This window comes from Hippocampus comes, unplaced genomic scaffold, assembly GCF_001891065.2.
Source record: "Hippocampus comes isolate QL1 unplaced genomic scaffold, H_comes_QL1_v1.1 scaffold156, whole genome shotgun sequence".
In the NCBI taxonomy this organism is placed as follows: Eukaryota; Metazoa; Chordata; class Actinopteri; order Syngnathiformes; family Syngnathidae; genus Hippocampus; species Hippocampus comes.
Window position 1 is genome coordinate 943,285 of NW_017805744.1, and position 15,566 is coordinate 958,850.

A 15,566-nucleotide genomic window follows, 5' to 3' on the forward strand; every position below is an offset into this window, starting at 1 on the left:
GAGCCAATTCACTCCAGACAATGTGGTGCTGCTATCAGAGTTCATCAGGCTACTAGTATGTGTCATAGGTCCTCTAGTTGACCATAATACTGTAACTAGTGAAGCACAGTGCACTGAAAAAAATGGACTGTGTTTCCTATATTTTATTTCGTCAAGCGATTACACAAAATAAAATCATCTGAATCCAGATCTATTTTTTAAATGGACTATGCATTTCTTTAAAACGTTAGTAATTCCCTAAAAGTAAATTCAACTACCAATTTTTTTCTGTGTAGTTAACTCGTAATGTTTAATGGCATATTAGTCGGCACTAGTAGTGTAAAAAAACATACCGAGTAAGACAGTCATTCTTCTGGTGCGCTGAGTAGCCTTGCTAGTGAGGACAAAAGGCACACTAGTACATGGACCTAAAGCTGGATATTGAATAACGTTCAGCATGAATGTGTTTTTTAAAGGCTTCACAGTCTAGTCAATGGGCAGAATAACGTATTCATAGTCCAATAAGAATTTGTTTGCTTGTGTAGAATTGATCGTTGATTTGTGTGACTTAACAATGCTAGGAACTAGCAACTACACCGAAAAAAAAATGGTGTGTTGAATTGAATACCTTTTATTTCATCAAGAGGTTGCACAAAAAAACATATTAATACTGTAAAATAATCTGGATCCGGATACATTATTTGAGGAGATGTATAGTCAATTTAAAAAAATCTGGATTCAGATGTTTTTTTTTTTTTGTTTTTTTTTGTGCGACCACTTGACGTAACAAAGATCATTCAGTTGGATTTAGTAAATTCAACAAATATTTTTTGTCAGTGTAGTTTGCAGTATAAAGAAGACCGACATGGAGCCCATCCCACTTGACTTTTGGTCAGAGGTGGGGCACACCCTGAACTGTTCGTCAGCCAATTGCAAGGCAAAGAAACAAGACAGCCATTCATACCTAAGGACAATTAAGAGACTTCAATGAACTTACTGGAATGTGGGAACAAGAGTTGAAGAACGTGCTAAGACAGACCACAGCCCACATTCGAACTCTCAACCTCAACACTGAGGCGGATGTGCTAACAGCTTGAGCACGGTGCAGCCGGCCTTATTATTATTTTTTGTTTTTAAATAAGTATTTGATTCACTGATTGCTGATTTCCCCCATTGTCAATCAAAGAAATGGAGTCAATGCTCATCCCTAGTGCAAATACTGTCAATGTTCACACTGCCCATTGTGTGTGTTTATTGTTTTGTGTCGCATCTTCTCAACCTCTCAGTCTCCTCTTGAGGCGGTTAAAGTCCTTTGCTGAACGCCACAACCAGCTCTGCAACTCACGCAGTATCCAAAAGCCTTCCACCTTCCTGGCAAAGTCGCTCATGGCTGGCCGTACGGAGAGGAGCACAGAGGACGATGACGAGGCGGAGGAGAGAAGCGAGGGGCCTCCGTGTAAGGACAGTGTCGGGGATGTGGGGACGAGCCCGTGCTCCTCGCCTGGCCTGAGCTGGTAGAGAAGAGAGAGGGTGGATGGAGACGGGTGCAGCGTAGGGGGAAGGAGGGAGCGAGGAGAACGACGTTGATGATGGGGCGAGGAGAAGTCCATAAAGAAGCTTTTCCTTCCATCCACGATGACGCCGTCCTCCTTCCTGAGCGTGTCCGTGTAATGAAAGTCAAGGTTGTAGCTGTAACCCTCACCTGCCTGAGCAACGATGGTGGAATCAGGCTGCCTCTCTTCCGCCTCTGGATCCTCACCGACGCTCAACAAGCTCCTCCCCCATCTCCTCGTACCTACCACTCGCTCCTCTTCTTCCCAGGCCCACTTCCAGGCCTCCGTTTCTTCCCGCCTCCCTCTTCTCTTCTCTCTTTTCACCTTTTCCCTCAACCCGCCGCTCCTTCCTCTGTCGGCAGGCGCCTCCGGTCGCCTCCTCGCTTTCCCTCGCTTAACATCCACGCTGAGGCCGCCCTCCCTCTCCCCTCGCCCCCGTCTCCCTGTCCTCGTCCTGGTTCTGGACCTGTACGAGTTGCTGCTGATCAGAGGCATTGGGCTATCTCCCTCCAACCCCCATTGAAGCTCACCAGATTTCCTTTCAGGAAGGGCATAGCCCAGACTGGTCATCAGCGCCGATATGGAGCCCAAAAGGCCATCCAGGCCCGTGCAGAAATGCAGCAGAGAGGTCTTGAGGGAGGGGCAGACTGTGGAGCGGGCCAGATCTCTAACAGCCGCCAACAGGACTGAGTAGGCCCTCTGGTTCTGAGCCAGGCGGGCCTGGTTCTCCAGGCCGTGCCACAGCTCCAGACGGGTGGCGGCGCTGGGCAGGGAGAGAGCCGTGCTATTGGGCCTTGGCGGTGAAAAGTCTTTATCGTTGAACGGGGGGCCGAGGTACGTCAACTATGGGGGCAGAGACACAAGCACGCAAGGTCCATGTTGAGTTGCAAGAATTTGAGATCTTGTCAAGCACATTAAGCAGAACCAAACAGATGTGCAGACCTGCTATGAACAAGACCCACAGGAGGGTCACCAAAAACAAAATGCTTCCATTGTCTGAGAAACACATATGCGCAGTAAATGTTTGAAATAACGCTAACGCAACCTTGACATATCTGCTTAAACTATTACAAATAATATAAACTGACACAGAAATGGCACAAAGGTATTTGAGGTCAATAAATCTCTTTCGAACTCAAATAATTCCCATGAGTAACTCCCCAGAAGTAACAATGGTCTGTAGAATTCATGTGGTAAAATGATTAAAAGTTCAAATGTGATTTTCTGTGTTGCATTTCTTCCCGTGTTTGTGCGAATACATCTCAGACATTTTCATTTGAGCATTTACAAAGGAATACTGACGGGTTCACTGAAAATTTATAATATACAAATAGCGTATTTACAAAATGGTAATCTCGGTTGAGTTCAACGATTTAAAATGCTATGCTTTTGTAATTTGGACATTTGTAAATATTTGAAAGCGAGCAACAGATATTTGCAGAAGGTTAAATCAATTTGAGTGCAGCGATACCTATATCTAATATTTATATTTCAAAAACTATAGACAGGAAATAGACAGCACACAAATAAACCAACAAATCACATGGATAAAATAAGCAAAATAAAACTCACGTAGACGTCTTTGATTTCCTTGAGCTGGTATTCCAGAAATTTGGTGAGCTCGTACGTGCTCTCTATTGAACTCCTCTCACTGGCCAAGCTGTGGGACGAACCCACGACGGCGACCATGGCAGCAGACATTAACATCACAAGGTGGATTTGATGAACTGTAAAGACAGCACACTCAAAAATGATTCCAAATGTTCCAACGGCAACCGTTTCGGGAGTTAACAATAGACAAATTGCAGAAGTTTTCATAATCACAACATAGATGATATGATTCCACAGCCCCTGAAATGACCCCCTGTGATAAATTCCAAACTTTGCTTCAGTTGCTGCTTCTTCATTGTTTAAAGTATTTTTTTTTCTCTCTCTTACAATATTCCGGTGTAATTCTTTGTCTCTATGGCAATGCCCTTGTCTGTTTACACACTGCCAGTGCGCTCATTTAACACTGCCAAAAAAGCTTTTTCCATTTCCATTCTTATTTTGGGCTCTCTGGCGTTCAGAGGTTTACACTAGCTTCAAATAAAACCTCACTTAGTAGCTCGGGACGGTCGGGTGAATGGCTTCCATGTTCACACACGGATAAGCACGTGCTCATATATGTTTTGAAAAAAAATAACAAAAGAACAAAAGAGCATTGAATGAACGCTTTTATATGAGTTTAGTTTTTGGAGGTCATGTGTAGTTTGCAGGACATTTGAAGAGTCAAAAAATGTATTTCCAATATGTGGATGTGCTTCATTTTACTTTGAATATATAAAGTGGTATACTTGACTTCCGGGTGTCCCAATTTATGAGTTTTTCAAGTTATGAGCAGTTACTTGGTTGATTTTTTTTTTTTTTTAATGGCTACCTGAGTGACATAAAAATAGGTGCAACTTTGGTATGTTAATGCCCTTACATGTGGGCAAGGAGAGCCACAGTTTTGGAATGGGACCAATTGTCTAACATACAAATACAAAATGAGCACACTTGTAACGAGCTGAACTGAACATAGTCAATCTGACACCGGCCCTGATGCTTGTCACTCGGCAGTGCATACATCTAACACACAAATGCTACGTTACGTACAGTATTCACAACAGTTGATTTTTGACATTCTCTTTTATTATTTTTTTGTCATGTTTATATGCAATACAGTGCTATTTTTTTAAGGGAGTTTGGGGGTGGGGGGTCTGGAATGAGTACATGTCACTTCCATTCATTTTAATGAGAAAAAATGTTTTGATAGTACATACTAGTAAAGGATGAGTACACTGAGTGAGGAGCTTGGTCTTGGAACACATGAAACTTGCAAGTCAAGGTACCAGTGTGTAATGTAATTGGTGCGCGTGCATGTGTGTGCTTCTGAGGGGACACGGAAAACTCTGCACTGCTTCTAACTCTGGTTTCCAACAGAGAAAATTGAAGCTGAAAGATGGTTTTCAACAAAAAGGGACCGCATGTTCGCTGGCCTCTCATAATCCTGCTTTCACTCACACACACACACACACACACACACACACACACACACACACACACCCACACAGAAAAGATCCTCTTACGGCTTTCATCAGCGATAAGCATGCCACCACACATGCTGGCACACATACCCGCACACGCCCACACAGAGGAATGGCGAAAACATATTCTTTCTGTCATGCCTTTGCAAACTGCTTCTCTCGAACCACATGACACAGCAGGCGGTGATTCATGTATGTAATTATGGTCGAAACATGCCACTGTTTAACAACGATTTTCGCGACCCTGTCAATTTTGGTCAGACTGACACACCTGAGGCTTCCCGTTTGCGTCACCATACTCCCCCTTTGTTGTTCCGCCCTGTTACCTCTCCCTGCTTCCCCTTCAGCCCGGCTGGTCCCCCTTCTCTGGCCCTTTTTCCCTCACAGCCCTCATGGTTCTGTCATAGCGGCCGAGCAAGGTCATATTAAATTCTTTCAATGCCAGCTATGATTTTATTAACAAGAAATGCTCTCTTGTTCTGGAGAGCTGTAATGAGTTTTACAAAAAAAAAAAAAACATAAAAAAAATATACAACAATTAAGTGAAGTATTTTTATTGTAGTTTTAACAGTAAATTATATTTTATTATTTTTTATTCAAATGTTTATTCTTGAGCACACAAACTTGTAGTTTTGCCCCAATTCTGTTGTATCTTCACCATGCAATGAGAATAAAGGCTTTCTATTCTATTCTAAATTATAATTAAGATGCATGTTATTGCAGGTGTGTTAGCACATTTTTATTATGTTAGGAAAATCAAATATTCAGTAGGTTACACAAGATATTGAAACAATTACAAAGATAATAATGCTCAGAATTCATGGACAGAGCGGTATTAATTGAATAATATGTTTTCTATGGTTGTAGTTTGCACTGTGTCATTGAATTATATAGTACAGTTTAACACATTTTCTTGTCAACCAGTCTCCACACACTGTAATTGTTTTGTCATCTTAATTTGATGTATGATATATTTGTGGTTAGCTGACAAAGTAATTGTGGGGGACAATCTGACAAGAAGATGAAAGATGAATGAAAGTCCATGTTTAATTTTTAGGGAGTAAGACAAGCAGTTTTATTTATCGAGCACATTTCATACACAGGGCAACTCAATGTGCTTTTGAGTGATGCTTTCAACATCCAATATGATGTGTTCTTTCACATAGATTCGAACTTCATTTGTGATTGAGCCAAACTGAAATGGAAATGATTTACACAAAGAACTAATTAGCACCCGCAACGTGTACTCTTATTGATGAGCAATGAATTCACTTCAAAAGTCAATCAATAGTCTCATTTGTAATTGTATATAATACTAGTTATCGATACAATTATTCAAGGAATCAATGTTAACATGGCTACTAGATATTCCACAAATAAACTTTTAACACAAGTATGTAAAGTTGAGGAGGATCACTTCCAGTGTGACATATGAAAGAGTACACTTCAGCTGTATTTCATTTTTAAGTTCAGCACATTTGCATTTATCTTTTACAACTGTCTGTTTTTATCCATTTATTCTTACGCATACAATTTTTGGCAATACATTTTAATGGATTCATTATGGAAGTGCATGTTTGATTTTCCCGTATTTAAGCGCAGTGTTAAGGTTCAAACTGCGCATAATACGTCAGTGGTTTAGAGTCATAGTAAAAGTCTCTCTTTTCTTCATTTTTATTTATTTAGGTATTTATTTGCCTCATTCTTGTTTTTAATGAACACTTATAGACCTACTGTATTTTAATTTCGGTTATGATAGTTATTTAAGTATTTTTTTCAGGTGATACTTGCTGTAAAAAGTTGGGCAACCACTGCTCTCGACAAATTGAGTGATGGATATCTTGTAATTAGTCTGACGAAGAACTACATGCGGCAACATAATAAGGGCTGATCACTTGTAACACGACCCGTTGAGCCTCCGGTCGCCCACATCAAAGTGTCTCCAAGGAATATTTTGGAAAACTCGTCGGTAGTCCCGGGCCGCTCCCACACACACACACACACACACACACACACACACACACACACACACACACACACACACACACACACACACACACACCTTAAAATAAGTCAACTGCAACAACGCCCGCCCGCAAGCCGGCAGAACCTGCTCGGATGGCCTCATCGCACCAAACCCTGTCACCTGTCAGGAGCAATAAACATCTTTGTGCCACATGTGAACGTTTGAAGACCATCAAGTCACAGGGAGGTTCCTCCTGTGGAACATCCATTAGCATCCACACATGATGGAACTAAATGGATCACTTTCAGGAAAAACTGGCTTGGAAAGAGTCCCACGCAGAGGAAGGTACACAAAGTGCCCAAAGTGTTCTGTCCGTGATGGTCATAGTTCATCGTCATTACGATATTTTTTTTTGTTTTTTTTTTCATTTTGCGAAGCCTCCTCCTCCACCGCCTGTACAAAACTGTTTTGTACAAGCGCGCATAACTAACATACCGTAAAAGCCAGCTCCATGTTTTTGTTATATAATGTTATAATGAGTGACTTCATTAGAGCTGGCGTAAGGCCAGACTTCAAGGTGAGAGCCGCAGGCTTGAGGCTGCATGCATGTACCTGGTGGAGAGTGGAAGCACCTTCTTTCCAGGGCACCAACCACAACATTCTCTCTGGGACAACTGCATTATAGCAACACACATTGGCGCGTCCCCACATTGTCCACATATGAACTGCCTTTTGGTGATGGTCTTTTTTTTATATGAAAACAAACAAACAATCACCAACAAAACACTACCGCTCGACTGGGCAACACAACAAGAAAACTTCAGCACTCACTGGTATAGCAAGCTGAAAAGTGTTCATAAAAAAGAGGTTTTATTCCTTGAAAAAATTAAATTCAATTCATAATTGCAACACTGGACATGCACATTTTGAACCCTAACAAGCCTCCTTAACAGTGGGAAAATTGTAAATAAAACCAACACTTATTCAAAATTCAATTCAAATGTACTGCGGTACCTTGAAACGAGTGACCCGCTTTACGAGTTTTTGGAGATACAAGCCATCATTTAGCTTTGAATTTGAGGTACAAGTGCTCAGTGGAACTAAACTCACTTCCCAGCAAGCAGCAATTTGGTCGATAGCCCAATTTTTCGCAAACAAGGCCACAAGCACTTTATTGCCACACTCAGTTGAAGTTTAGTCAAACTAAACATAAAAGAAAAAGAATTCCACTTGTATTTAAAACAACCACAAACTAGTTGAGCAAAATGATAACAAAAATTGCAAACACTTTAGACTGGCCAATGAATAGCTTCAGTGTTATAACCCTTAAAGCAATTGACATTACACCACAAAGAGTGGGGCAACACATCTTGACAGACAATTTAACAAAACTCACTCATATTCTTTATCCTCTATGAAGGACAACGACCATTACTGCAGCTGACTGATTCGTGCCCTTCTCCATGTATAACCTTATGCCAGTATTATGTAACCCCAAGACACACAATGCCCATTAAATTGAAGCAAAAAATGTTCGCAACAACTGTTGAATTTTATGTTTGTATGAAATATAGTATTACAGAGTGCTTTGACAAATATTTAAGTTGTTTTGGGGGGAGGATAGAATGAACTAATGGCAGTTCCATTCATTAAAAACATTTTTAAAAAATGAAAGATAAATTGAACAGATTCCTGTTCCAAGAATGGCCACTCAATGAATTTAATTTGTATCTCAAGGAACCATTTTTTTGTATTAAAAGTTAAATACAGTTGAACTGTACTTTGGCATGACAAAACAGAGCTCGCTTGCCCCTTGTGGCACTAGACCAACACTTCGAGAATCATTTCTCCACACTAAATAACACAAATAGGTTCTTACAAAATCTTGGAAGATGCTGTATTACAGGCTTCACAGATGTCAGAAAAATTATAAGGTCCGACCTCACATTCCACTCGTGTGAAAAAAAACATGGGAACCTTGATAAGCACAGCAATTTCCTTTGTTTGAGTATGCAGAAAAGATGTTGACATTTGCTGTATTATTGCTAAATGGCAAAACTATATGCTGCACGTAGTCTGTATAGTGTTCTGAAGTTTTCAACTTTTTGGATATCGCCATTGTTGCTGAACGGTGTTCTTGTGCATTTTTACTAGTCGGAGGTCAGAAACTTCAGACGTTCCCCGTTTTCTGGAATGCAACAAGGGAAGCGGCAGGAACATGAAGTCAGGGAGACACTCCATAAAAGCACTGCTATGTCAGGATTCGGAAGCAGCTCATCCACATTAATACTGACGTTGGATCACAACACTGTCTTACGGACAAAACACAAGAAAAATGGCATCATCTTCTTCTAGCCCCTGATGCTGAGTCAACGTGACTTTGTACATGGACTAAACGTGCCAAAACTTATAAATGGAAACACAATAAATAACAAAGTCTTTTCAAAACGATCACCGGATTGTGCATGAAAGGATAAGGGTTACCCAAGGGTTACCGACCCAGTGCGAGTGAGCGTTGATTCCCTCATTGACAGCAGATACATATTCTTTGAAGTATTTTTTTTTCCAGATTTGTTGTGTTGTAATATCAAAGTGAAAGAAATCCATTAGCGAAAGAGGAGCCGCTTTTGATGTCGTGATCATACAAATGCCGAGACAAACAATCAAACCAACTGGTGCGCATCACCATCAATTATCTTCTGACTTTTATCATCCTTGCCCTCATTTGACGCACCCCCATTGAAGCGGGGCCATCACTCGACATGTTTAGAACCATTCAAAGCAGAAACCGTGAGGCTCCGTGCGGACGGCTGAGATTTTTGTCCCTCGTCGTGTCTGCAAATTTAGGACTATTTTCCTTACTCGGAAATTATGTCAACACTGATGTCACGATGAAGGCAAATAACTTTCACTCACAATATTAAAGTAATCAATGCTGTTATTGTGACATTGCACGATATGTTTGTTTTTCTTTCCATTTCATTGGTTGGATCACAGCAATTCAAGAATGCTGCATAATAGTTAAATAGCACAATATGATTTCGATGCATAAAGTAACACTGTAGCAAAATAAAACAACACATCACGACGCATTCGATTTGCGGCAAAATTAATGACATGCAAATGTAATCATACTAATCTGAACAGTGTGAACAAACTGTGTCAAATGTCTTGATGTGATTCATTGTGGTTTTTGACACTGAAGTGAGGACACTGAACTGAAAATTTGACTTTGAGCATGCGCAAACTTTTTTCTCTTTCTGAGTGGGACCAAATGTGATCTGAAAATGAGTTATCGTATATTCAACTCTCTAAAAGCTAAATTACCCCTGTTGCTGTTATTTATTTTATTTTATTATATATACTTATTATAGTTATTATCTGCTGTTTTACGAACCAAAGTTCATCATCATCAACTCATTTCTTAATTGTGGCATTCACATGTAACTTCTGGGGGAACTGTAATATATAGTTCAGAGTTTATAAAACTTTATTCAGCCAAGTGACACATTTTGCAATGTCACACGAGCAAACAAAAATATCACAAAAGGCAAACACATTAGGCCTGTAGTGTGTTTGGATTAACTTTGATTCATTATTATTATTATTATTATTATTATTATTATTATTATTATTATGATTATTAGTTGTTGTTGTTGTTTAATCAATTAATCTTTTATGTACGAATTGAAAGCACCCCCATGAAAATTAGAGGATGCATCTGAAGGAGATATCCTTTAAAAAAAAAAAAAAGTCAATACTGTCATGACTATTCAGTCAGCACACAGCCTATTGTTTAAAAATAATAATTACAAATCAATGAATGCCTTGAAACTGTTATGTACAGCAACTTTTGGACTAATAAAGGTGCATGTGATTTGAGGGGCGGGCCGGAGCAGATAAAACCAGACACACAAATGATATAAATAATTGACTTCAATAATGATGGGCACCCCAGGTAATTGTACCTGTTGCCATCTTGGGAAAGAGCATTTACATGTTCTTTAGATCACTATGTGTTGCAGGTATAGATTGTATAATTGCATAAATTGGTGAATTCTGTGGCACATCTGAGTAGAATTGAAATAAAATATCAGAGGGGAGGTGAAACCCTGAATCAAAGCTTTAACATGTGTGCCATTGCGGTTTGATTTGATCCCCCGCAAGTTCGCCAGACAGGACAACGGCGTCTCAAGTTTATGCCGCAAGTGACTTGGTTCTGCGTTGAACATCGGCCGTCGCACTTCATCCGAAAGTGTACCGTGAACAAAATACTTGTGAGAACACAACCTCACCCTCCTTTTACTTTGCGTTTGCACCTTATTCATCTGCAACGTCAAAACGCAAAGTCCATTCCCACAAATCCCACGAGGACTCGTTGTTAGAACTTGGTTAGAGTTTAGCACAATGTCATAGGTTGGTTGTCATGGTTACAAGAACACCAGGAGGAACTTGTTCGAGGTCACGCCATGCATGACACCTGAGTGTGGTGTCGTTTTAAGGCTAATTTCACATCACATGTGAGGCCAATGGAAGGGTTAGGAAGGGTGACAGTTGAGGGGTCACGGTCAGTGTGTGTATGTTTTTGTGCGTGCGGTGTGTGCATGTACAGTTAGAGGCCAGATTTATGAGCAGCCTGTAGCCAATCAAATGCGCATTCCTTCACTAACTCAACACACACAAACGAGCAGGCATAGACGCACACATATGCATCCAGGGCGGCGCAGATCAGCGAGCGCACACACGGGCTGAATAATCCATATAACCAAAGCCGTGTGTCGTCACATACATTTCACTGCTCCAAACACCCACACTGGATTTACTACCACGGTTCTGAACATCATTGCCTTAGTAGATGCTGTCAAACATGAGCATCCGTGTTGTTTGCCACTTTTGACCGCGACATCCCTAATCTATGGTTAGTCGTTTTAGTTCACGCAACCTGTCAATTTCTGCCTTCCCCCCTTCCGGATTGCTTCCAAAATCTTAATGAAAAGTGAAACTTGGCTAAGGCTTCGGCCTAATTGCCTTTGCTCTGTTTTCCTTTGACTAATTGGCTCCACTTGTTGCCTTCATCCTCATCTTTCATTCCTTGCTTCCTCTTTTTCAGACAACCCCCATGCACATCCGCCCTTCTTTAAAAGCATGGGTGGGGATTTTCTTCTGTGTGTGTGTGTGTGTGTGTGTGTGTGTGTGTGTGTGTGTGTGTGTGTGTGTGTGTGTGTGTGTGTGTGTGTGTGTATTTAGTATGCCATGACCATATTTAGATTTTTATAAAAAAGGACATTTGGCCTGGCCGAGAGATACTGAAATGATAGTCAAAGATGCCATATTGGAAACACATGCAGTATGCAATATGGGTCTTGCATATTACAATATCAATATTATTGTGAATGTGTGTGTGTGTGTGTGTGTGTGTGTGTGTGTGTGTGTGTGTGTGTGTGTATTTAGTATTTAGCCCTAAATTTAGGGTGTGGAGGATGATGCAGCCTTCAAAACACATTTTATTCGGAGCATTTGTGGGTTGCATGTTTTTTGATTTTATTTATTTATGTATGTATTTATTTATTTTATAACATCCCCACCCCTGCTTTGTTAGACTGTGCAAATATGTCAAAAATTACTGTGAATATTTATACATTTAAAGAAGACTACAGAAAGTCATTTACAGATTTAAAATGTTCCACTTTTACCTTTAGAATTTCAAGATCAATTTCTTCATGTTGTTTAGGAATGTAATTACGACAATGTTTTAGAAGACAAGCAACTGGGAAAAGTTTGTATGTTTTTTTTCCTGTTTGTGCCCTTTTGCTACATTCTAAAGGAAACGGTGAATCCGTTAATTGATAAAACAATACAATGCATCTTGATTTATAAAGCGCTTTCACAACAGCTCTGCATGAATGTTTTCCTTTGACATTTTTACCACCGACTGAGTTACAGTCGGTTTATTGTGTCATCCATCTGTATGAAATTGTGAGAGGATAGCTGACACCTTGTTCGCTCTTCACAAAAACTCTCCTTCTCTCGTGTAGTAATTCAAAGGATACCTCCAAAGCATGTGACAGCTACTTAACGTGTGGTATAGCCTACTGTATGTTGACTTGCAACAGTGTTGCAGGACAGACAGAAGGTGGGTGGAGAGGATTTGAAAGGGGGGTTGTGGTAAGATTTTTTTTTTTTTTCTACGCCGAGGGGCCATGTTAATTTGGCAAAAATGTAAACAGCATGTGTAACTGTTCAAAGCGTGACCGACTCATTTTATATGTTCCCCCCTTCTTCCCCACTGCTCTCTCTCTTCCCCTCTGGGTGCCATGGACTTGTGTCAGTGGGGAGTCTGCTTGGAATTAACCCCTCCATTGCTGCTTGATATCTACACAGGCCAATCAAATATCATCGTGAACCCAACCTCTCTGCACAATCTTTCAATTGTTCTTTGTTTCGTGTGTGTGTGTGTGTGTGTGTGTGTGTGTGTGTGTGTGTGTGTGTGTGTGTGTGTGTGCGTGCCTGTGCACACTCACACACTCATCCACTCAACCATCACAATAATACATTTTGTGTTTATGCCTGCATGTTAAGTTTGTTTAATCGCCCGAGGACAGACTTTTTGTTTAAAAGCGAATGGGAATCTGTGTGTGTGTGTGTGTGTGTGTGTGTGTGTGTGTGTGTGTGTGTGTGTGTGTGTGTGTGTGTGTGCGTGCATGCGTGTGCACGTGTGTGTGACTAACATGGATCCTGTACTTTCACATATCGATGACAGCTAACGAGACAGGCGCTTAAAGCTTGCTGTGCATGACCCCAAAACCTTTATCTTCATTTTAAAGGTAATTCACAAGGCCAAAAAACTCATATCGAGTCAACCCTTTGTTCTCCTCGCTCTGCGCAAAATGAATATTATCACTCATTGACTGGCATGTTTTTATTTTATTTCTTCAAAGAATAACTCATTCTAATTGAACTTGTTGAACAAATTGTGAATATTTTCCTTCAATTTCACTTTTTTTTCTCTTCTGTCCTTTGACTATTTTGGAGTAATTTCTGATCAAGAGTCAATTTAGGATAATGGTGAGGAAAACAAAAAAAAATACTTTTACACACAAAAGGGTTCCCCATGTTATTGTATACTTCTTCTTCTTCTTCCTCTCCTTTCGGCACGTCCCTATTCAGGGGTCGCCACAGCGAGTCAGTAATTTCCATCCGCCCCTGTAAACCGTCCTACCAACTCGCATGGTCGTCTTGGCAAAAGTTTTACGCCGGATGCCATTCCTGACGCAACCCTCCCCATTTCTCCGGGCTTGGGACCGGCACTGGGGAACAGTGCACCCCCAGGGGAGGAAACCGCCCCCCCACGGCTGGGTTCCCCATGTTATTGTATACAACACTGAAAATTTCACAGCTCTTCACAATGATTGTAATTTTCTTTGTCGGTTTTAGAATATCAAAGGAAATACCAATCTGCTAGCTAAAAGTTGTGCTTCTTCTTTATGTCTGTGTTGATTTGTAGTCCTGCAAGTCATAGTAATCCACAAAAGGTTAATCGAGGCAACGGGACTCTTGTGTAGGATTAGTGCTTGTGTTTTTCCTTCTTTTTGAATATCGCTCCTCAATAACGTAGGCAATTTTGTTAAAACACAGCAAAATGAACATTTCTGTCTAAAATATGAGTTCCTAATATTCTATTATCGAGAAAACAGGTTTCAAATATGAAGGCATACCTCCACACAAATACAAGGCGGGGAAAAAAAAGACTTTTGAAATAGTTTTGAAATGGTTCCAGGTCCGTACTTACCGATGCAAAATGTCATTTTCCTCACTCCAAATTCTTTTATTTCCCTTCAGTGCTCAGGAGTTCATCAATCAGCTGTGGAACCTTTCAAGGTGCTCTCTCGCTCTTTTTGTTCCCCCCCCTTCACCTTTGAAGCAAAGGTTGCGACCGATGAGGAGGTCCAAAGCAGGTGATGTTAGATGTTCTGAGAAGCTGCTCGTCAGGATGGAGCATCGGCTCGAACTTCTGTGATCGGTGTGACACTCTCCGAGGCGACGGAGGCTTTTTGTAGTTTCTTCCTCCTCCCCGCTCCTCCTCCTCCTTCTCCTCCTTTCATCCCCTCTTTCCCATTTCTGAATCCCGACTTTCTTCTTCTTTTTAATCCTTATGGCTGATTCACCGGTTTGACGCATCACTGCTCGCCCCGGAACCACGGGACTTGTCTCAACTCATCTCCGTCTCCTCGCACGCACGCGTCATCGCAGCCTCCACGCACGCTGACTTGTGATCGTTTGATGTCTCCGCGCCACTGACTTCCTTCACCTATTTAATCAGTTTCAGAATATTTGGGAGTATTAATCCAATGAGGCGGCTGCAAAATGTTCACCTTTTACGCATGCACGCATGGGCGCATTAATCGCGCACTCATTTTCATTAATGTTCAGATTTCTAAATCTGTCATTAACATTCAAAAACAACATGGAAGACATTATAAAATACGCCCAAAACTACATTTTAGACAAAAAAATAATGACCACACGCATCATTAAAACATTCTAAAAGAGCACTTTCACAGCCTTTGTTTATCCAAAGCATGGATTTTACATTCTCAAGGAAAACCAGAAAACAAAATGTCATACAAAGTGGATACACAGGTTAAGTATGCTTGTTACATGTAGTGGAAGAGCATTTAATTCTTCTTCCTGTCACTAAGTAGCCTACAGTAGATGACAAATTATTTCTATCATAATTTTAGGACCGGTTAAGTGAACTTTTTTTATTTCCCGGCAGCCCACAGGATGATCAAATGCGGGTTGGAAATCACTGCTCTAAATAGTGACTCTAATGCGGGAAATTTTAATTTATTTTTTCAAGGCTGCAACGTCACAGCAATGCAGGGATAAAATGATTGGTATACATTTCTCTGAAATGTTTACATTTTCTTAATGCTTCTAGTCATTTCTTTACAATTATAATGATTTTCACCAGCTGTCACACAAGAGTGATTTTGTAGG

The 15,566-nt window shown here is 40.7% G+C and overlaps 1 protein-coding gene across 1 annotated transcript; it reads right to left on the reverse strand.

The window, feature by feature from the left end:
* Positions 1-1,109: 1,109 nt before the first annotated feature.
* On the reverse strand, positions 1,110-14,637 carry clcf1 (cardiotrophin-like cytokine factor 1). The gene is made up of 3 exons (XM_019884404.1): positions 14,356-14,637; positions 3,105-3,259; positions 1,110-2,375 (listed from the first exon to the last, which is right to left on the reverse strand). The coding sequence occupies exons 1-3, from the start codon at positions 14,369-14,371 to the stop codon at positions 1,254-1,256; spliced, it is 1,293 nt and encodes a 430-aa protein (XP_019739963.1). The 5' UTR covers positions 14,372-14,637; the 3' UTR covers positions 1,110-1,253.
* Positions 14,638-15,566: the final 929 nt, after the last annotated feature.